At 43.1% G+C, this 23,792-nt stretch overlaps 1 protein-coding gene across 12 annotated transcripts in view; it reads right to left on the bottom strand.

Moving 5' to 3' along the window:
* The window catches only part of LOC122549739 (uncharacterized), a 68,725-nt gene extending 60,854 nt beyond the window's left edge, over positions 1-7,871 (bottom strand). For 5 of the 12 annotated variants that reach the window (XM_043689662.2, XM_043689668.2, XM_043689667.2 and 2 more), the window contains exons 1-2: positions 7,542-7,871; positions 3,740-4,177 (exon numbers count right to left, since the gene is read on the bottom strand). In XM_043689662.2, coding sequence (XP_043545597.2) covers positions 3,740-3,957 — 218 coding nt within the window. In that variant the 5' untranslated portion in view covers positions 3,958-4,177; positions 7,542-7,871. Of the gene's footprint in view, positions 1-2,277; positions 2,435-2,660; positions 2,813-3,739; positions 4,178-6,842; positions 6,867-7,147; positions 7,455-7,541 lie in introns of those variants that run through there. The other 7 variants (XM_043689663.2, XM_087987030.1, XM_043689666.2 and 4 more) reach the window with 5 other exon arrangements.
* Positions 7,872-23,792: the final 15,921 nt, after the last annotated feature.

The raw sequence follows: 23,792 nt of genomic DNA, 5'->3' as shown, positions 1-23,792 counted from the left end.
AAAGTTATGTGACTATCCCTAATTAGTCCTTGCCTTTCCAAATACACGCAAATCCTATATCACAGGATCCCCTCCAACAGCTTACACACCAATGATGTCAGGCTCACCAGTCTGTAGGTCCCTGGCTTTTCTTTACCACCTTGCTTAAACAGTGACACTTTAGCCAACCACAAGTCTTCCAGCACCTCACCTATGACTATCAATGATACAAATATCTCAGCAAGAGACCCAGCAATCACTTCCCTAGCTTTCCACAGAGTTCTAGGATACACCTGATCAGGTCGCAGAGATTTATCCACTTTTATGAATCTTAAGATGTCCAACACCACCACCTCTGTAATATGAAGATTTTTCAAAATATTGCTATTTATTTCCCCAATTTCTCTAGCTTCCATGTCCATCCTTACAGTAAACACTGATGCAAAAAACTCATTTAGTGTCTATCCCATCTCCTGCAGTTCTATACATAGGCAGGCTTGCTGATCCTATACTCTCCCTTTGGACCCTCCTTAATCCTAATTGCCAAAGATATCTCATATTCCCTTTTTGTCCTTCTGATTTTTTTTTTCAAGTATACTTTTACTGCTTTTATACTTTTCTAGGGATTCACTTAATCCATGCTGTCTATACTAAAAGATATATTTTCTTCCTTTTTCTTGATCTTGGAGACTGTTTCAGAGAACACTTCTGGGACACCCGCATTAACCAATTGCACCGCCTTGTGGTTGAATCCCCCTCCCACTTCACCAAGGACATGCAGGTCCAGGACCACCTCCATCACCAAACCCTAACCACCCACACCTGGAGGAAGAACACATCCATGGGACTCTCCAACCACACAGGGTCATTGTGGATTTCACAATTTCCCCATTTCCTCTCCCGCCACCTTATCCCAGTCCCAACCTTCCAACTCAGCACTGCCCTCTTGAACTGTCCATCTTCCTTCCCACCTCTCCGCTCCACCCTATCATTTTCAACCCCCCCTTCATCTACCTATCGTAAGACCCAGCTACCTTCATCCCACCAAACCCACAATTTCTCTAGTCATGCATCTACCAGCCTTGCCCTTCACCCTAACATCATCTCATTTTTGAAGGCTTTCCATTTTTCAGCTGTCCCCTTACTTGCAAATATCCACCGCCAATCAACTTTGAAAAGTTTTTGCCCATTACTGTCAAAATTGGTCTTCCTCCACTTTAATACTTTAACTTTTAAATTGGTCTATCTTTTTCCATCACCATTTAAAAACTATTAGAATTACAGTCGCTAGTCCCAAAGTGCTCCCCCACTGATCTCAGTCACATGCCTTGCCTTATTTATTACGAATAAGTCAAGTGTTGCTCTTTCTCTAGTAGGTACATCCACATACCGAATCAGAAAATTTCCTTGTACATACTTAAATTCCTCTCTAAATAAGCCCTTAAGACAATGGCCAGTCTATGTTTGGAAAGTTAGAATCCCTGACCATTACCACCTTATTATTCTTACAAATAACTGAGGAGATCTCCTTTCAAGTTTGTTTCTCAATTTCCTGCTGAATATTGCATACAATCCCAAAAAGGTGATCATCCCTTTCTTATTTTTCCATTCCATCCAGATAACTTTCCTGGATGTACTCCCCGGAATAACCTCCCTACAAATAGTTTAATGTTATGCATAACCAAAAATGCCACACCGCTTCATCTCTTGCCCCTTCTATCCTTCCTGTAGCATCCATACCCTGTAACATTAAGCTGGCAGTCCTGGCCATTCCTGAGCCCCGTGCCTGTAATTGTTATGACACCCCAGTTCAATATCCCCAAGTTCATCTGCCTTACCTGTTTGGCAGTATATCAGTCCTACCTTGTTCTCTGCTTTGTTCCTGCCTGCCTTGACTGTTTTGACTCGCTCCTTACCCCAATACTGTCACTAGAGTTGTGCTAATTCCAACTTCCTGTACTTGTTCCATATCCTTGAATGTTGTTATTTTTCAAGTGCTGATCCAAACATTTTTCCCAAGGTTGTAAAGTTTCTGGCCTCCACTACTTTCCCAGGCAGATTCCCACCACCCTTTCAGTGAAAAAGTTTTTTTAATGCCCCCCCGTAAGAAACTCTCTCTCAAAAGCGTGCGACAGCTTCCTTCTGACTTTTGTTTGGCCTCCGGTGCCCAAGTTAAATGTTCAAAAGAGTACTGTCTGAGCCCAGCCAGCCGGGGCCTGCCCAAAGCCCTAGGGATGAGATCTCCCTCATCAGCTGGTAGTAACCTGGAACTACTGAAGAACGCTCCAATCTACTTACCCCTCACCACCACAAAACAACTCAACTGGGCAAAAAAAAACACGATTTGAGTAAAACTCCCGAATCCTACATTTGCAACAACTTGTCATTGCTAAACCTGTCTAAACTTGGATCCAACTTTAGACACAGCCCAGTGGGAGCTGGTCTTGGCTTCTACGTCACCACCACCGCACGAAGCACATCCGGTCACGTCACGCATCTCTCGGAAGTGACGAGCGGCGGTCAGCTTGACGTTGGGGGGGGGGGTAGTTGCCGACAGCAGCTTTTCGCGGGACCGCTGGCGGTGTATTTTTTTTTAAGATATGGAAAACGAAACAATAATAATGTGGAAAATATTCTGTGGAGAAAAACGTTTTGTCCTTTCACAGAGAGAGGTAACCCACCTCTGATATCGTAGAGAGGAATTATGTGTACACAGCGTTGGCAAATCAGCGCGGAACGTGGCACGCCCTTCCGCGCGCGCAGATAACTGCACCAAATAACGGATTCCGTCACAATGCACCTCAGTCGTCAGGAGCATTGTCAGCACGAGGCTAAATAACACCAACCACGCAACTCCTCAGTAACACTCACATCCCAGAGGCTGTACAGCAAGAGTTACTCTTAGTTAACCTTCTAATGCACATCTCTGGGGCAGCTGGGACTTGAACCCATAACCTTTGGCCCACGAGAGAGCTCAGCGAGGCCCTTCAGTGCAGCATTCCCTTAGTGTAGTGTCAGGCTTTGAACCCACAGTCTTCTGTCTCGCAGGTGAGCACGCTACACAGCGAGCCGAGGCAGTCTGCGGTCGTAAAGCAACGCAGGGTGATTAAGGTTAGATTCCCTACAGTGTGGAATCTAATCCAACAAGTCTACACCGACTCTCCACAGAGTAACCCACCCAGACCCATCCCCCTACATTTACCCCCTAACTAATGCACCTAACACTAGGCAATTTAGCAATTGGCCAATTCACCTCACCTGCACATCTTTGGATTGTGGGAGTAAACCAGACAACCCCAGAGGAAACCCACACAGACACAGGGAGAATGTGCAAACTCCACACAGACAGTCGCCCAAGGTAGGAATTGAACCTGGGTCCCTAGCGCTGTCATGCAGCAGTGCTAACCACTGAGCGACCGTGCCACCCCTGTGCCGGTGGATTTCTGTTAACTGATAATTCTATTAACTGCCTAAAAAGTTGAACAAAAGAGTACAATTTAAAGGAAATGTAATGATTGCTTTAAATATATTACTTACAGCACGTGGTTTAAGGAGGTGGCTCACCCCACCATCTCAATGGCAACTAGAGATGCTAATAATGCCAACCAGTGGTGCCCACATCCCACAAGCAAATAAAACAAGAGGTCTACAATTAACTATTACTGAGGTCAAATTGCTAATCTAAGAAAAATTTTGCCATGAAATAACAGTGAAACAGATGAAAAGATGGAATCACCAGTTCTGAAGGAAAGGAATTTACCTCTTTGTTGCAATTTCACCATTATTGTAAGTATCTGCACTGCTAGTTTTATTTTGCAGATTGGTTGTATTCCAGCTGGAAACGGAGTTCTCTGGTGATGTTGTCTGTTCATTAAGAACACATGTGCCGCACGAACTTAATAAAGCTTCCCGCTCATTTTGCAATTCAGGTTCTTCTTCATTATGGTGAGAAGGACTTCCATAACAAAGGTTCCCCATTATATATTTATGTCAAAAGCTGATACATGTTTAGAAGCGTGTGTAATATTGGATATAGCGACTGAGTAACCTTTATGGGCCTTCACCAGTACTTCCAAATTTGTTTAAATACAACTATACATGCGTAGAGGACCTAAAGGTGCTATAACTAGGTGTCGATTCCTTGGTGTAATGTTTATGAGTAGATGCCAATCTTATCAACACATTTATGTCCAGAGACCTACAAGAGAAAAGTATTGAGTTAATAAGCCAGAATTGGCACACTGTATATTTTCTTTAAAAAAAACACAGGAATTAACATACAATTAGATGATATTCTCAAGATATACTCAAAAATTAACATCTGAATATATGTGCAAAAAATGTGCCCGAAGAATTGCTCAAAATAGCAATGTAAATTTTAACAATTTCAATATGAGATTGGTGATTTGGAGGGGTAACTCCAATTTTACTTCTTTGGTTGGGTAGTGCACTGGCGGTAGCTTTTATGCTACAGATAGCACCCATGCTTAATAGTGACTTTAGCATTGTAATCTTGAACAGCATATTATACCTTCAGAATCAGGTCACATTTAAAATTAACTCAAAAAATGTAGTACATGAAAGAGGACAAGATGTTGGTTATTAATGATATACATGTGCAAAGTGATTGAGATTTAGATACACTTACACATGGTTGGTGCATAATAGCAAGTTTTTTTTTGTTTTGGTTTGGTGCTTGCTTTCTCTCATATCACATCAATCCCTGCCAAATTATTAAGTTAACCTTAACTTGGATGTCCACTATACAATTCAACAGGAAGATGAGCCAGCAGTTGTAACTTAATGATTTAGGTGTTGATCAAAAAATTACACAACATCTGCTGAACAACATGGTTGGCACCATGTGAGACACATCTCTGATCCCTTAACAGGTTGTTGGAGAGAGGGGGAAAGATCAGTTGTTGTGGTTCATGATGAGAATTTGCAGATGGAAAGGTGTATCAATAATTAGTTTTTTTTTAAATGAAGAGAATAGTGTAACAGTCAAAAATTGAACTTCATATAACACAGGTAAAGGGAAAGCCAAAACATGATAGATAATTAAAACAGAAAGGAAAAATAACGAATGTAAGTGAAAAATATTAGTACACCAGGATAGGTTACAGTTGTGGCCTAAATCAGCATCCTTTGCAATAGCATACTGGTTATCAGAAATAAATTTAAACGAATAACAAGTGCAAACTTAGTTTGGAGGATATGAAGCAGTAGCATTATTGAGACATACCTGCCAAATGGACAGGTCTGAGAATATTCAAGGTTATAAGTTGCACAACAAAGATAGGGAAAAGACATTGGAGGACTAGCCTTATTGATCAAGGATTAAATCACTTCAGCGGTAACAAAGAATATAAAGAGATGCATGGAAGCATCTGAGTAGAATTAAGAAACAACAGTGTTTACAACAGTACGGGGTCTTTTATGTAGTTCTCTGACCCACCAGGATTAAAAAGCCACTGTTGATTACCAACATGCAAATTCTTCCATCATTGGTAGGTTGTAAGAGTGGGAGTGTCTCATGGTCAGCAAGAATTGTATGAGAGCTGCAGCGCAACAGCCTCCCTGTGTTAAAAGACTCCAAGCAATATTTCTACTATTATTGGGATTCCATCTCATTTTCTAAGCACCAACACATATTGTAGCTACACCTTTCCTTCCTAGACCCTTGGGGCGGCATGGTGGCACAATGGTTAGCACTGCTGCCTCACAGACACCGGAGACCTGGGTTCAATTCCCACCTTGGGCAACTGTCTGTGTGGAGTTTGCACATTGAGCCTGTTTCCACACTGTAAGTAATCTAATCTAAGAAGCTCTTATTGTTTTTAGATTTTGTGCTTTCTTCCTTTATTCAGTCATTTGCTGGATAATAAAATTTTGCTAATCTGCTGGCCCACAATTAATCTCAACATTTTCTTGTATTTCTTTCATAGGATGTGGGCTGTCTACCCCTAATTGCCATTGAACCAAGTGGATTTCTAGACCATTTCAGAGGGTAGTTAAGAGGTAATCACACTGCTGTGGATCTGGAATCACATGTAGGCTTGATTAAATAGGGGCAGGAGATTTCCTTTCCTAACAGGTTTCAGTGATCCAAATGGATTTGCAAAGTAGTTACTGCATCACTGTCACCATTGAGAGTGGCTTTATTAACTGCTGTGGCAGAATGTGAACGCATGGATTCACCCAACCCTCTGGATTACTAGCACAGCATCATCACAATTATATTGTCACGTCCTTACATACCTTGTCTATCCACTAAACACCATTGTTAACATCCATCTCAAAATTTTTTTCTTATCAATTGAATGTATTTTTGTTCAAGAGTACAAAATAACTCTGGAAATGCCTACCATTGCAGCTGTTTATCCATTTTACCTTTTAATCTATTTTCCTAGTTCACTTTAGACAACTGCTAGCAAGTTTGAGACACTCATTTCAGATCCAAGATCCCCATCCTCTAAATGAATGTGAAATTCTATCATTTTTTCCCCTAGATGAGCCTTTACTTTGAAACCATTAATTAACCACTAATTCTACATAAGTACATTGAAAAATCATTATCTGGTTAGTTCCAAATCACATTTTGGGAAACTGTTCCAAATTAACTCTGAAGTTTCCAGTTTGAGTTGATGTTTTTATTTTAAAAGTCCAAAGGTTTGCAAAAGTTCTGATATGCACCAACATTTTATATTATCTTTGTTCTCAAGTTTATTTGTACAATGCCAAAAAAAGTCTCCCAACTGACTGAACATAAAAAAAATCCATCCTGCACAAGCAAAGGTTTAATGAAAACCAAAAGATATGCGAATGTTGTGAATCAGAAACAAAAATAGGAATTACTGGACCAGTTTAGCAGGTCTGGCAGCATCTGTGGTGAGACTTCAGAGTTAACATTCTTCTGAAAATCGCTTTTCCAGCAATTTCTGTTTTTGTTGTTGTTGAAGATTTAATGAAGGCTGGCCATGTTCGAGACAAGGCGGTTGAACATTGCTTATTCACTCGCCGAGAGGAAATGCCAAATTACGTCAGGCACAGATATACTGTATATACCGTGTGCCGGAACACGCTTAAACACTGAAAATTCAATTTGCTGCTGGCCGTTTCCGCATAAAATTTGACTGAAAGGATCAGGTTAATTCCCATTACACACCTATAGCCAACTTTGTATCCACAGGGGTTTCAACAGATTCATTCGCTTTTCTGTGATTTTAATCGCTATCTTCTGTATATTTGTACATTTGCAGAAAACTTGCGAGCTGACAGTCTGGATTGAACCGAATATGAAATAGCGCAGGATTGAAAACAAACTTCTCGCATTCCCATCTCATTTCTCACAGGGTTTTCTCCCCTACTTCTTTTGTATTTAGCAGGCACGGTTTAAGCTCTGGGAACTCCTGGATTAAACACACACACAATGATTGATACGGGGAAGCGGCCAATTAAACTTGCCCCTTTCAGCAGCAATAACCTCAAACCTCATCGATAAATAACAAAATTGCAGTGTTTCTGCACAGGTCGCTGATCAGGCGGACGATTTTCATTACCTTCATAAAATTCCGCCGTGATGGCTCGTGTTAATGTTTTCACCGACACACTCCTCCACGTATAGGAAGTGATCCCCACGAAAATATTCTGGTTTCGCGTTCACAGTAGTTGTTCCGCAGTGATCACTTAACGTTTTATGAAAAAAAGGTCGCTTTTGCTCAATTTTACTAAAATAAATATTAGAATCCAATTCCAGTAGTCACAGTACTTCAAAAACGTTATTGTAACTCAAAAAAATTGTATGACTTCTTTAGATTAATAAACCGTTCCTTAGCAAACAAATTTAAAAGGAAAGGTCATAAACAAAGTGTTGCTTTGCTCGGGTTGTCCATATTGCTGAAGGAATTGGTTCAGGTCTGAGCACGTTATGTCCAGATCACATGACAATTGTTCACGTGACACTTGTAAACGTTTTTGTATATTTCCTGTCAATTTTATCCCCATGTTCTTGTTTCATTTCAGAAGCCAGCGTGGCAGATGTTCTGAGAATCAGGCATTAGCCATCTGACTGAGTAAAGGAAACCAAGGGCAAGAAAATAATGATTTGCAGAGGAAAACCAGAGGTGGAAGAAAAAGTAACTTACTGAAATTTGACTGTTCAATAAGTTGATGTAGCAGTCAGATACACACATAAAAATATTCAACAGTCACACAAGAAAACAATCCCCCTCATATGACAATGGACAATAGGTGCAGGAGTAGGCCATTCAGCCCTTCGAGCCTGCACCGCCATTCAATATGATCATGGCTGATCATTCCTAATCAGTATCCTCTTCCTGCCTTATATCCATAACCCTTGATTCCACTATCTTTGAGAGCTCTATCCAACTCTTTCTTAAATGAATCCAGAGACTGGGCCTCCACTGCCCTCTGGGGTAGAGCATTACACACAGCCACTACTCTCTGGGTGAAGAAGTTTCTCCTCATCTCTGTCCTAAATGGTCTACCCCGTATTTTTAAGCTGTGTCCTCTGGTTCGGCACTCAACCATCAGCGGAAGCATGTTTCCTGCTGCCAGAGTATCCAATCCTTTCATAATCTTATATGTCTCAATCAGATCCCCTCTCAGTCTTCTAAACTCAAGGGTATACATGCCCAGTCGCTTCAGTCTTTCAGTGTAAGGTAATCCCGCCATTCCAGGAATTGACCTCATGAACCTACGCTGCACTCCCTCAATAGCCAGAATGTCTTTCCTCAAATTTGGAGACCAGAACTGCACACACTACTCCAGGTGTGGTCTCACCAGGGCCCTGTACAGCTGCAGAAGCACCTCTTTGCTTCTATACTCAATTCCTCTTGTTATGAAGGCCAGTATGCTATTAGCCTTCTTCACTACCTGCTGTACCTGCATGCTTGCCTTCATTGACTGGTGTACAAGAACACCCAGATCTCTCTGTACTGCCCCTTTACCTAAATTGATTCCATTGAGGTAGTAATCTGCCTTCCTGTTCTTGCCACCAAAGTGGATAACCATACATTTATCCACATTAAACTGCATCTGCCATGCATCTGCCCACTCACCTAACTTGTCCAGGTCACCCTGTAATCTCCTAACATCCTCATCACATTTCACCCTGCCACCCAGCTTTGTATCATCAGCAAATTTGCTAATGTTATTGCTGATACTATCTTCTATATCATTAACATATATTGTAAAAAGCTGCGGTCCCAGCACGGATCCCTGCGGTATCCCACTGGTCACTGCCTGCCATTCTGAAATGGAGCCGTTTATCACTACCCTTTGTTTCCTATCAGCCAACCAATTTTCAATCCAATCTAGTACTTTGCCCCCAATACCATGCGCCCTAATTTTACTCACTAACCTCCTGTGTGGGACTTTATCAAAAGCTTTCTGAAAGTCCAGATACACTACATCTACTGGATCTCCCTCGTCCATCTTCAGAGTTACATCCTCAAAAAATTAAGAAGATTAGTCAAGCATGAATTCTCCTTCATAAATTCATGCTGACTCTGTCCTATCCTGTTACTACTATCCAGATGTACCGTAATTTCATCCTTTATAATAGACTCCAGCATCTTTCCCAACACTGAGGTCAGACTAACTGGTCTATAATTTCCTGCTTTCTCTCTCCCACCTTTCTTAAAAAGTGGTGTAACATTAGCCACCCTCCAATCCTCAGGAACCGACCCCGAATCTATCGAACTCTGGAAAATAATCACCAACGCATCCACGATTTCCCGAGCCACCTCCTTCAGTACCCTGGGATGTAGACCATCAGGCCCCGGAGACTTATCAACCTTCAGACCTAACAGTGTCTCCAATACCAAATCCTGGCAAATATAAATTCCCTTAAGTTCAGGTCCTTCAGCCACTGTTACCTCAGGGAGAGGTCCTATATATGTGTCTTATATCTATCACCCCTCAATTTAAAGCTATGTACCCTCATGCTAGCCATCGCCATCCAAGGAAAAAGGCTCTCACTGTCCAACCTATCTAACCCTCTTATTATCTAATATGTCTCAATGAATTCCCAATCTTCTCTCTAACGAAAACAACCTCAAGTCCCTCAGCCTTTCCTTGTAAGATCTTCCCTCCAAACCAGGCAATATTGTAGTAATTGCCACCTCTCAGCCCAGCTCTGAAGCTTATCTATGTCCCTCTGTAACCTACAACATCCTTCATCACTATCCACAACTCCACTGACCTTAGCATCATCCGTAAATTTATCAGCCCATTCTTCTACATCTGCATCCAGGTCATTTATAAAAATGACAATGGTGGACCCAAAACAGATCCTTGCCATATATCACTAGTAACTGAACTCCAGGATGAATATTTCCCATCAACCACCACCCTCTGTCTTCTTTCAGTTATTTCTAATCCAAATTCTGATCCAGACCGCTAAATCACCCTCAATCCCACGCCTCCGTATTTTGTACAATAACCTACCATGGGGAACCTTATCAAACACCTTATTGAAACCCATATACACCATGTCAGCCACTTTACCCTCATCCACCTGTTTGGTCACCTTCTCAAAGAACTCAATAAGGTTTGTGAGGCATGATGTACCCTTAACAAAATTATATTAACTATCCCTAATCAACTTATTCCTTTCTTGATGATTATAAATCCTATCTCTTATAACCTTTTCCAACACTTTACCCACAACCGAAGTAAAGCTCACTGGTCTATAATTACTAGGGTTGTCTCTACTCCCCTTCTTGAACAAGGGAACAACATTTGCTATCCTCTAGTCTTCCGGCACTATTGCCGTAGACAATGGCAACATTAAGATCAAAGCCAAAGGCTCTGTGATCTCCTCCCTGGCTTTCCAGAGAATCCCAGGATAAATCCCATCTGGCCCAGGGGAGTTATCTATTTTCACACTTTCCAGAATTGCTAACACCTCCTCGTTGTGAACCTCAATCCCATCTACTGTAGTAGCCTGTATCTCAGTATTCCCCTCGACAACATCGTCTTTTTCCAGTGTGAATACTGTTGAAAAATATTCATTTAGTGCTTCTCCTACCTCCTTGGACTCCACGGACAACTTCCCACTACCATCTTTAATTGGCTCTAATCTTTCTGTAGTCATTCTTTTATTTTTGATATATCTATAGAAAGCCTTAGGGTTTTCCTTGACCCTATCCATCAATGACTTCTCATGTCCCCTCCTAGCTCTTCTTAGCTCTCTCTTTAGGTCTTCCCTGGCTATCTTATAATTCTCAAGCACCCTAGCTGAGCCTTCACATCTCATCCTAACATAAGCCTTCTTCTTACTCTTTACACGAGCTTCAACTTCTTTAGTAAACCACAGCTCCCTCGCTCAACAATCTCCTCCCTGCCTAATATACTTATCAAGGACATGCAATAGCTATTTCTTGAATAAGCTCCAGATTTCAATTGTGCCATCCCCTGCAGTTTGCTTCCTCATCCTATGCATTCGAAGTCTTGCCTAATCGCATCAAAATTGCCTTTCCCCCACCTATAACTCTTGCACTATGGTATATACCTATCCCTTTCCATCACAAAAGTAAACATAACAGAATTGTGAGCATTATCACCAAAGTGCTCATCTACCTTCAAATCTAACACTTGACTGTGTTCATAACCCAGTACCAAATCTGAGGCCTCGCCCCTTGTTGGCCTGTCTATGTACTGTGTCAGGAAACCCTCCTGCCCACATTGGACAAAAGCTGACCCATCTAAAGTACTTGAACTATAGTATTCCCAGTACTTGAACTATAGTATTCCCAGTCCCCCATAAAACTACCTGTCACTCTCACTCCTGTCAAGAATCATCTTTGCTATCCCTTACTGCCTGTACTGCGCTGTATTTTTCTATACACCTCTGGAACTGTTTAGACACTATAGAAAACTCCCAACAGGGTGACCTCTCCTTTCCTGTTTCTAACCTCAGCCCATACTACCTCATATTCACTTTGAAACTGAACCCAGAAACTTCTACACAGGGAAAGCTCAGAATCTGCAACTTTTAACCAATCCATCTTTCTCCCTGGCTTCTTGTCCTTTGGTATTCTGTGAAGGTGAGGGTTATAAACTAGGAATCTGCGCTTGTATTTCATGTGTCAAAATGGCCAGCACAGAACAAACATCAGTGTTCACTGTGGAAAAGGACATGGAAGATATATAATGTAGGGAAATAGATGGTGATATCTTGAAAAATGTCCATATTACAGAGGAGGAAGTGCTGGAAGCCTTGAAATGCATAAAAGTGGATAAATCCCCAGGCCCTGATCAGGTGTACCCTAGATCTCTGTGGGAAGCTGGGGAAGTAATTGCTGGGCCTCTTGCTGAGATATTTGTATCATCAATAGTCACAAGTGAGGTGCCGGAAGACTAGAGGTTGGCTAATATGATGCCATTATTTAAGAAAGGTGGTAAAGGACAAGCCAGGGAACTATAAACCAGTGAGCCTGACGTTGATGATGACAGGTTGTTGGAGGGAATCCTGAGGGACAGGGTGTACATGTATTTGGAAAGGCAAGGACTGATTAGGGATAGTCAACATGGCTTTGTGAGTGGGAAATCATGTCCCACAAACTTGATTGAGTTTTTTGAAGAAGTAACAAAGAGGGCAGAGCGGTAGATGTGATCTATGTGGACTTTGGTAAGGCATTCAACAAGGTTCCCTACGAGAGACTGGTTAGCAAGGTTAGATCTCATGGAATACAGGGAGCACTAGCCATTTGGATACAGAACTCGCTTGATGATAGAAGTCAGAAGGTGGGGGTGGATGGTTGTTTTCAGACTGGAGGCCTGTGACCAGTGGAGTGCCACAAGAATCGGTGCTGGGTCCACTACATTTCGTCATTTATATTAATGATTTGGATGTGAGCTTAAGAAGTATAGTTAGTAAGTTTGCAGATGACATCAAAATTGGAGGTGTAGCGGACAGCAAAAATGGTTATCTCGGTACAATAGGACCTTGATCAGGTAAGCCAATGGGCTGAGGAGTGGCAGATGGAGTTTAATTTAGATAAATGTGAAGTGCAGCATTTTGGGAAAGCAAATCTTAACAGGACTTATATGCTTAATGGTAAGGCCCTAGGGAGTGTTGCTGAACAAAGAGACCTTGGAGTGCAGGTTCATAGCTCCTTGAAAGTGGAGTCGCAGGTAGATAGGATAGTGAAGAAGGCGTTTGGTATGCTTTCCTTTATTGGTCAGAGTATTGAGTACAGGAGTTGTGAGGTCATGTTGCGGCTGTACAGGACATTGGTTTGGCCACTATTGGAATATTGCGTGCAATTCTGGTCTCCTTCCTATCGGAAAGATGTTGTGAAACTTGAAAGGGTTCAGAGAAGATTTACAAGGATGTTGCCAGGGTTGGAGGATTTGAGCTATAGGGAGAGGCTGAACAGGCTGGGGCTGTTTTCCCTGGAGTGTCTGAGGCTGAGGGGTGACCTTATAGAGGTTTACAAAATCATGAGGGGGCATGGATAGGATAAATAGATGAAGTCCCCTGGGGTCGGGGAGTCCAGAACTAGAGGGCATAGGTCTAGGGTGAGAGGGGAAAGATATAAAAGAGACCTAAGGGGCAACTTTTTCACGCAGAGGGTGGTACGTGTATGGAATGAGCTGCCAGAGGATGCGGTGGAGGCTGGTACAATTGCAACTTTTAAGAGGCATTTGGATGGGTATATGAATAGGAAGGGTTTGGAGGGATATGGGCGGGGCGCTGGCAGGTGAGACTAGATTGGGTTGGGATATTGGTTGGCATGGATGGGTTGGACCGAAGGGTCTGTTTCCATGCTGTACATCTCTCTGACTCTATAATAAAAATATATAAAGTTAAACAATTAAACTCTACATTCTTTGGTACCAATAGAGCAACCTTTCAACAAAATAAAGTCTTAAGTAAGAAAACATGTACTTCTTGGCAAATGAAGTCAAATATAAGAAGAATACCAAATGCAAGTCTGTAAACACAGCATACCATCCATCTTCATCTCCACAGTGAGAAATGTAGTCTTTGTCCATGGTAGCATAAAGCTAATGGCTAATCGGCCTGGTTAGGCTCAATCATCAATCCGGCACTGGAACCTTGATCTTTTTAAGGTTTTTATTCATGAAGTCCATAGCCTGACCCAGGTCATCAAACCTATGAGTTAGGCTGCTCAGCAAGATACTATGTAGTATCGCTGGATAACGAAGGCCAAACTTAACGTAAGGACATGAGTGTAGCTCCTTCTTTACCTTGGCAAAAGCTGCACGCTGCTTAGCCATAGTTGGGGTGAAATCTGGAAACATGAATACTGTCTTTCCATTATATATGAGGGGAGGAGCATCTCCAGCATGGCAAAGAATGTGATTTCTCACTTGAAACTGATTCACCCTGACAGCCATCAGGTGAGGTAACTCGCCATCTTTCGGTTTAGCATGCATCGTGCGATGGACCCTATCCAACACGGGTTTTGCCTCAAGACTGAGCAAGTCCTGTAAACGTTGAGCCATAAATTCTGTGGACCGAGGATCCTCCAATCCTTCGGGTAAACTCAAGTTGAATATTATTCCACCTGGAGCGGGCCTCCAAGTCTTCACATTTCTTAGTCAGAGACTCAACCATCGGAGATAATGCACTAACATTAGCTTGGAGGCGAGCAATATAGTTATCATGCTCATTAGCCAAACGTTCCAGGTCCAAAATAGTCCCACATTGCAAAGAAACTTTTTCCTCCAATGGCTTCAGAGCAGTTGTTACCTCCTTTTTAACCATCTCTGAAATTATAGATTCAAACTTGGTGATGATTTCAGCTGGCATATCGTCCATCGTGTTCTTAATACTACGTAGCATGGCTTCATTAGTATTCAACTTCTTCGAAGACTCAGGGTCAGGCGAACGGCACAGCCTAGCACAACTGTGCTTGACTGACTCGATGTTTGTTCGAGAAGTTGCCATTTGAAAGGATACAGATAAAAATAGGTCGTGTTTAAAAAAAAAGCCAAAGGGTGTGTAATGACCGAATTTTAAGAAACCAAAATATCTAAATTTACTACATTCCTGAGGAGTGACCCCAAACTACATCTTACATTGTTGTCCTAACTGTTGTGTGACCATGCCCTTAAATTTCAGCTCCCCAAAGCAGATGTTAAGCATCTTTGTTTAAGGACTGGGAGTGATTGTGGGTCCAGGCCATGGCGAGCAGCCTTGGCCCCGGGTTTCCCCTTAGCCCTGTCCAGCCCAGACCCGTACCTGGTAGGCTGAAATATTGGGCTGCTCCAGGTACTTGGTGCAGCACAGCACCAAGTACAGCTTCTCCTCCAGCTTGTGCTGTGCGCCAGCCCTTACCGCCCCTGCTGCTGCTGCCTCCACTCCACCGCCTGTGGCTGCCGAACCCAAGCTCGAATCAGAGCTGGAGCCAGCTGCCGACTCGGCCTCCACTTTTGGAGCTCGGACCTTTGTACAACTCTGGGTGGTTGTTGAAGTGCCACTGCCGCTGCCGGGTCGCGTTACGTCACTTCCTCTACAATTCTGTTTCTGAGAGGTTGGTAAATGGAGTCCAAATCTATATGTTTGTTAATGAAGTTCTGGTTGGAATTCCTGCACGTGTCTTTGTTTAGCCCGTCCCAGGATTGTCCCAATCGAACAGATGTCCCTCTTTGTCTGTGTGCATGGATATTAGTGATAGCTGGTCATGTCTTTTGGGGCTAGTTGGTGCTCGTGTATCCTGATGGCTAGCTTCCTGCCCATTTGTCCAATTAATGTTTGTTGTAGTCTTTGCAGGGGTGTTTTGTATATGACGTTCGTTCTGCTGGCTGTGGGTACAGGGTCCTTTAAATTCATCAGTATTTTAGTGTGGTAGTGGGTTCGTGGGCTACCATGATGCCTAGGGGCTGGAGAAGTCTGGTGGTCATCTCTGAAATTTTTTTGATGTATGGTAGGGTGACTAGAGTCTTTGGGCGCATTGTATCTTCCTATTTAGATTGTTGTGCAGGAATTGGCAGATTGTGTTTACCAGCTAACCATTGTTGCTGAATACATTATATAGGTGTTTCTCCTCAGCTTCTCGTAGTTCCAACTGTCTCATTGCCTCATCTCAGACTTAAATGGCCTACCCTGTATCCTTAGACTGTGACCTCCGGTTTTTGATTCCTCGGTCATCGTTCCCGTGTTTACCCCATTTGAATTTTATAGGTTTTTATGAGGTTACCTTTCATTCTTCTAAGTAGGAAGTTGAGGAGTAAAAGACATCTAACTAAAGAACAATATCAAATCCCAAAATACTAAATAGTCATCTATGTTTGTGAACATAGAACAGTACAGCAAAGGAGCAGGCTTTTCAGTCCACCATTTCTTGTCATGACCTTGATGCCATTCTAGATGGGTTGCGCTTCGGCGGGTCGGTGTGGACTTGTTGGGCACACTGTAAGTAATCTAATCTAATCTAGACTAATCCCATCTCTCTGCACATGGTCTATATCTCCATATCTCCTGTTGTGGCTGTCCAAATGCCCCTTAAATGTTGTTATCGTCTTTGTTACTACCACCTCCTCTGGCACAACATGCCAGACACCCATCACCCTCTGTGTAAAAAATATTCCTCACAATTCTCCTTTAAACCTTCCCTCTCTCACCTTAAACCTATGTTCCTTAGTATTTGAAATTTATACCCTGGGCAAAAAGGCTCCAACTATCCATCCTATCCATGCCTCTCATATTTTTATACAATTCTAACATGCTAGCAAAAATAATAAAAGTTTGTCAAACCTCTCCTAATACACTCAGGTCCAGGCAACATTCTGGTAAATTTCTTTGGCCCTCTCTCCAAGGCCTCCACGTCATTCGTGGAGAGAGTGCAGTTGAACACGTGGCTGCAAGGCTGGTGTAGGAGGGAGGGCTTCAGATATTTGGACAATTGGACTGCATTCTGGGGAAGGTGGGACCTGTACAAACAGGACGGGTTGCACCTGAACCAGAAGGGCACCAATATCCTGGGGGGTAGGTTTGCTAGCACTCTTCGGGGGGGTTTAAACTAATTTGGCAGGGGGATGGGATCCGGACTTGTAGTCCAGCAAGTAGGTTAGCTGTTTGTCAGGATGCCCAAGACTGTAGGGAGGCTGTGGAGAAGGTAGCACTGACAGGGACTACTTGCGGACACAGAGATGGGCTCAAGTGCGTATACTTCAACGCAAGGAGTATCAGAAATAAGGTGGGTGAACTTAAGGCGTGGATCGGTACCTGGGACTACGATGTTGTGGCCATCACGGAAACGTGGATAGATGTGGGACAGGAATGGCTGTTGGAGGTTCCTGGTTACAGGTGTTTCAGTAAGATTAGGGAGGGTGGGAAAAAAGGAGGGGGGGTGGCATTGCTAATTAGAAATGGTATAACGGCTGCAGAAAGGAAGTTTGAGGGGGATCTGCCTCTGGAGGTAGTATGGGCTGAAGTCAGAAATAGGAAAGGTGCAGTCACCTTGTTGGGTGTTTACTATAGGCCCCCCAATAGCAGCAGAGATGTGGAGAAACAGATTGGGAAACAGATTTTGGAAAGGTGCAGAAGCCACAGGGTCGTAGTCATGGGCGACTTCAACTTCCCAAATATTGATTGGAAGCTCTTTAGATCAAGTAGATTGGATGGGGCGGTGTTTGTGCAGTGTGTCCAGGAAGCTTTTCTAACGCAGTATGTAGATTGTCCAACCAGAGGGGAGGCCATATTGGATTTGGTACTCGGTAATGAACCGGGACAAGTGGTGGGCTTGTTAGTGGGTGAACATTTTGGTGATGGTGACCACAATTCTGTGACTTTCACCTTGGTTATGGAGAGAGATAGGTGCGCACAACAAGGTAGATTTTATAATTGGGGGAAGGGAAATTACGATGCTGTAAGGCAGGATTTGAGGAGCATACGTTGGGAGCATATGCTGTCAGGGAAGGATGTGGTGGAAATGTGGAACTTTTTCAAGGAGCAGATACGACGTGTCCATGATATGTATGTACCTATCAGGCAGGAAAGAAATGGTCGTGTGAGGGAGCCTTGGTTGACGAGAGAGGTTGAATGTCTGGTAAAGAGGAAGAAGGAGGCTTACATAAGGTTGAGGAAACAGGATTCAGACAGAGCAGTGGAGGGATACAGGATAGCCAGAAGGGACCTGAAGAAAGGGATTAGGAGAGCTAAGAGAGGGCATGAAAAATCGTTGGCGGATAGGATCAAGGATAACCCCAAGGCATTTTATGCGTATGTGAGAAACCTGAGAATGACGAGAACGAGGGTAGGTCCGATCAAGGACAGTAGTGGGAGACTGTGTATTGAGTCGGAAGAGATAGGAGAGGTCTTGAACAAGTACTTCTCTTCAGTATTTACGAACGAGAGGGACCGTATTGTAGAAGAGGAGAGTGTGAAATGGACTGGTAAGCTAGAAGAGATACCTGTTAGGAAGGAAGATGTGTTGGACATTTTGAACAACTTGAGGATAGACAAGTCCCCCGGGCCTGACGGGATATAGAACATAGATAGAAGAATACAGCGCAGTACAGGCCCTTGGGCCCTCGATGTTGCGCCGATCCAAGCCCACCTAAACTACACTAACCCACTAGGATTATGTGGGAAGCAAGAGAGGAAATTGCAGTACCGTTGGCAATGATCTTCTCGTCTTCACTGGCAATGGGGGTGGTACCAGGGGACTGGAGAGTAGCGAATGTTGTGCCCCTGTTCAAAAAAGGGAATAGGGATAACCCCGGGAATTACAGGCCTGTTAGTCTTACCTCTGTGGTAGGCAAAGTAATGGAAAGGGTACTGAGGGATAGGATTTATGAGTATCTGGAAAGACACTGCTTGATTAGGAACAGCCAGCACGGATTTGTGAAGGGTAGGTCTTGCCTTACAAGTCTTATTGAATTCTTCGAGGAGGTGACCAAGCATGTGGATGAGGGAAGAGCAGTGGATGTAGCGTACATGGATTTTAGTAAGGCATTTGATAAGGTTCCCCATGGTAGGCTTATGCGGAAAGTCAGGATGCATGGGATAGAGGGAAATTTGGCCAATTGGATAGAAAACTGGCTAACCGGTCGAAGGCAGAGAGTGGTGGTAGATGGTAAATATTCAGCCTGGAGCCCAGTTACAAGTGGAGTTCCGCAGGGATCAGTTCTGGGTCCTCTGCTGTTTGTAATTTTTATTAATGACTTAGATGAGGGAGTCGAAGGGTGGGTCAGTAAATTTGCAGATGATACGAAGATAGGTGGAGTTGTGGACAGTGAGGAGGGCTGTTGTCGGCTGCAGAGGGACTTAGATATGATGCAGAGCTGGGCTGAGGAGTGGCAGATGGAGTTCAACCCTGCCAAGTGTGAGGTTGTCCATTTTGGAAGAACAAATAAGAATGCGGAATACAGGGTTAATGGTAGGGTTCTTAGTCAGGTGGAGGAACAGAGGGATCTTGGGGTCTATGTACATAGATCTTTGAAGGTTGCCACTCAGGTGGATAGAGTTTGTAAGAAGGCCTATGGAGTATTATCGTTCATTAGCAGAGGGATTGAATTCAAGAGTCGTGAAGTGATGTTGCAGCTGTACAGGACTTTGGTTAGGCCACAGTTGGAGTACTGTGTGCAGTTCTGGTCGCCTCACTTTAGGAAAGATGTGGAAGCTTTGGAGAGGGTGCAGAGAAGATTTACCAGGATGTTGCCTGGAATGGAGAGGAAGTCGTACGAGGATAGGTTGAGAGTTCTCGGCCTTTTCTCGTTGGAACGGCGAAGGATGAGGGGTGACTTGATAGAGGTTTATAAGATGATCAGAGGAATAGATAGAGTAGACAGTCAGAAACTTTTTCCCCGGGTACAACAGAGTGTTACAAGGGGACATAAATTTAAGGTGAAGGGTGGAAGGTATAGGGGAGATGTCAGGGGTGGGTTCTTAACCCAGAGAGTGGTGGGGGCATGGAATGCGCTGCCCGTGGGAGTGGTAGAGTCGGAATCATTGGCGACCTTTAAGCGGCATTTGGATAGGTACATGGATGGGTACTTAATCTAGGTTAGAAGTTCGGCACAACATCGTGGGCCGAAGGGCCTGTTCTGTGCTGTATTGTTCTATGTTCTATGTTCTATGTTCTATGTTCTATGTTCTATGTTCTATTCCTATAATGTGGCAACCAGAACCACACACAACAGCAAAATGTGGCCTCACTAAAGTCTTGCAGAACCAATACGGCTTGTCAACTTTTATATACAATGCCCTGACTATGGTGGCTCAGTCATTAGCACTGCTGCCTCACAGCGCCAGGGACCTGGGTTTGATTCCAGCCTCAGGCGAATATCTGGACTTTGCACATTCTCCCCATGGCTGTGTGGGTTTCCTCTGGGTGCTCCAGTTTCCTCCCACAATCCAAAGATATGCAGGTTAGGTGAATTGGCTATGCTAAATTGCTCAAGGATGTGTAGGTTACGTGCATTTGTCAGGGGTAGGATGGTAGGTTAGGGGAATGGGTCTGGGTGAGTTATTGCTCAGAGAGTCGGTGCAGACTTGTTGGGCTGAAGGGCCTGTTTCCACACTGTAGGGATTCTATTCTATGATTCAATGATGGCAAGCATGCCATATGTCTTCTTTACCACCCTATCCACTTATGTGTTTCAGGGAGCTATGGATTAGCATCCCAAGATTCCTTGTATATCAATGGCTCTGAAGGGTCCTGCCATTTTCTGTCTACATTTCTCTTGCATTTAACTTCATGAAATGTATTACTTTACACTTGTCTGGATTAAGCTCCATCTGTCACTGCTCCACCCAACTTCCCAACTGATCTATATCCTTCTGTATGCTTTGACAATTTCCTCACTCAATTTCCACAATTCCGCCAATTTTCATGTCATCTGCAAACTTACTTATCAGGCCATCTATATTTCACCTGAACCATTTATATATATTACATACAACAGAGGTCCCAGCACTGATCCTTGCAGAACAGGTGAAGCTTTTGCTGGCAAGAAATAGATAGTCTACGGACAAGTTATCAATGTCAGCAACATTTTTTGTCTGCAAAAAATTGAGATTGGTTCTCAGGTAATTGAACAGTTAGGAGCTGGTTAAAAGTAACAAATGTTCAGGCTTTCTCCAGCTTGGGGAGCCATCTCAATTTGGCATGCTCGTTGCTCAGTCCTTTGAGTTTAGGAGTTGAGAAGTCATGTTGAGGCCTCTTCTGGAACACTGTGCTCAGTCTGGTTGCCCATTTATAGAAAGGTTATTGTCAAATTGGAGAGGGTTCAGAAGGGATTTGCCAGGATGTTGCTGGGTATGAAAGGTTTGAGTTATAAAGAAAGATTGGATTGGCTGGGGCTTTTTTCACTGGAGCACAGGAAGTTGAGAGGCGACCTGATAGAAGTTTATTAAATAATGAGAGGTATAGGTTTGGGATTATGTTCAGTATGGACGGGTTATACAGCATGACTCTATGACACCACTGGTCACAGATCTCCAGTGTGATCCTCCACACTCCTCCACAAATACCCTCTGTGTTCCATATCCAAGCCAATTTTGTGTCCAACTTACAAATTCACATGGAGTTTGAATTCACAACCTCATATTAATTTACTGCACCAGGCTGCCAGGAGAGACCTTGTGAAATGCCAAGCAAAGTCCATGTAGACAACATCCATTGTCCAAATTCTCATCAATTCTCTTTATCACTTCCTCAAAAACTCAATCAAATTTGTGAGACAAGATCTGCCCTACACAAAGCCATGCTGACTATCCCTAATAAGTCCATTCATTTCCAAATGTGAGTAACTCCTGCCCCTAGGGCAGCACGGTGACTCAGTGGTTAGCACTGCTGCCTCACTGCGCCAGGGACCTGGCGTTTGATTCCAGCCTCGGGTGACTGTTTGTGTGGAGTTTGCACATTCTCCCCATGTCTGCCTGAGTTTCCTCTGGGAGCTCCAGTTTCCTCCCACAATCCAAAAATATGCAGGTTAGGGTGGACTGGCCATGCTCAATTGCCCACAGTGTTAGATGCATTAGTCAGAGGGGAGTGGGTCTTACTCTTTGAAGGGTCGGTGCGGACTTGTTGGGCCAAATGGCCTGTTTCCACACTGTAGGGAATCTAATCTAATCTAATCTAAAAATCTTCTCCAATAATTTCCCTACCACTAATGTGAGGCTCACCAGCCTGTAATTTGCTGGATTATGCCTGTACCCTTCTTAAAAAAAGGAACAACCTTGGCTATTCTCCTGTCTTCTGGGACCTCGCCTGTGCCTAAAGAGGATATAAAGATCTCTGATAAGGCCCCAACAATTTCCTCCCTTGCCTTCTTCAGGATCCTGGGACAGATCCTGTCAGCCCTGGGGACTTACTTACCTTAATGTTTACGAGACTCCCAACAACTTCTTCTTAATGTCAACATGTTCTTGAATATCAACATACCCCTCCATAATTTTACCATCATCCATGTTCTTCACCTTGGAGTATTCATTAAGGACCTCACCCCTTCCTCTAGCTCCATACACAAATTCCCTCCTTTATCCTTGATTGGGCCTATCCTTTCCCTAAGAACCGTCTTGCTTCAAATACATGTATGAAATGCCTCGGGATTCTCCTTAATCCTAGTTGTCAACAATATTTCATGGCCCCTTTTATCCCTTCTAATTCCTTGTTTAAGTTTTTTTTCCGCTCCCCTTATATTCCTGTGCAAATCAGCATGAAGATCTGTCTGTATCGTGGGAGTACATACAACTACAGGATGAAAAGGAGACAACTGCTAAAGGCTCAGAAAAGTATGAGGGATATTGAAGCTAAGATTAAGATTTCACCAAGATGGACAGGTTTACATCCCTTAATATGGGAATCAGGATTTAAAGAAAACAATCACAAATTGTTGTGATATACTAATGTAAGAAGCTTTAAATAATATGGCTATTGAATGCTGACAGAATATTGCACTGCCATGTTATTCCTAAGGATGGTATAAGGATAGGAAACTAACAATAATGCTAATATGAGTACATTTGGAATGACCTATAGTTTAAATAATTAAAGGGGCACATCACTGACCATCCTGAATCAATTGACTGGGCAGAGTGCAAATTGCACACAGCTGATTGGTGACTACAAGAATTGTATGGCTTGCAGAGCAAGAAGTTCTAAAAGTAGGAATCGTCTGTTTCAATACCCCTAATTCAGCCATGAATTCATGGCATGTCTTGAGTGTAAATGATTAAAACCATCTGAGGTAAGAAGGTGTTAGGGCTTGATCTTTGTAGCCTGGGGCATAGAATAAGCACTCACAATCTTAGATCTGCAAGAAGTTGGGCAAGTAAATTAGACAGCATTACATACTGGTCCAAAGCATTACATTATGGTCCAAGACTTAATTGACATCAAATTGGATATGAAGACTATTCAATTTGGAACCATGACCACATCTGTGCACAGGGTGGTTTGTGGCCTGAGCTGATTAGTTCAGAGCCAGGAAGGAGGGAAGTATCAGTGACCTGTCCAATCAGCAAGAGGGAGAATAGTACTTTCAAGTTTTCTGACAATGCCACTAGCGATAGCCCTTATTCAGGAGGGTACAAAGTTGAATTTATATGCATGGTCCAACATAAGTAGATGTATAGATTAAGAATAAATGAATATATGGTGAACTGTACTGAAGACACCTTGATCAGGACCACGGATGAGTGTTCTACATTATTACAACATTATGTAGTGTATATGTGCATATAAATGGCAATTCTGCAGTAGTGGTTATAGTTGATCCCATACAGGGAGCTCTCAATACATACCCAACTGATGAGAAAAGTTACCTCTATGGAGAATGGGCATATACAAATGCCCAGAATTATC

This window comes from Chiloscyllium plagiosum, unplaced genomic scaffold (assembly GCF_037043375.1).
Source record: "Chiloscyllium plagiosum isolate Xiang-an unplaced genomic scaffold, Cpla_swu_hap1 HiC_scaffold_5, whole genome shotgun sequence".
Lineage (NCBI taxonomy): Eukaryota > Metazoa > Chordata > Chondrichthyes > Orectolobiformes > Hemiscylliidae > Chiloscyllium > Chiloscyllium plagiosum.
The sequence above is the reverse complement of the archived record's forward strand: the minus strand, read 5'-3'. Positions and strand labels throughout refer to the sequence as shown.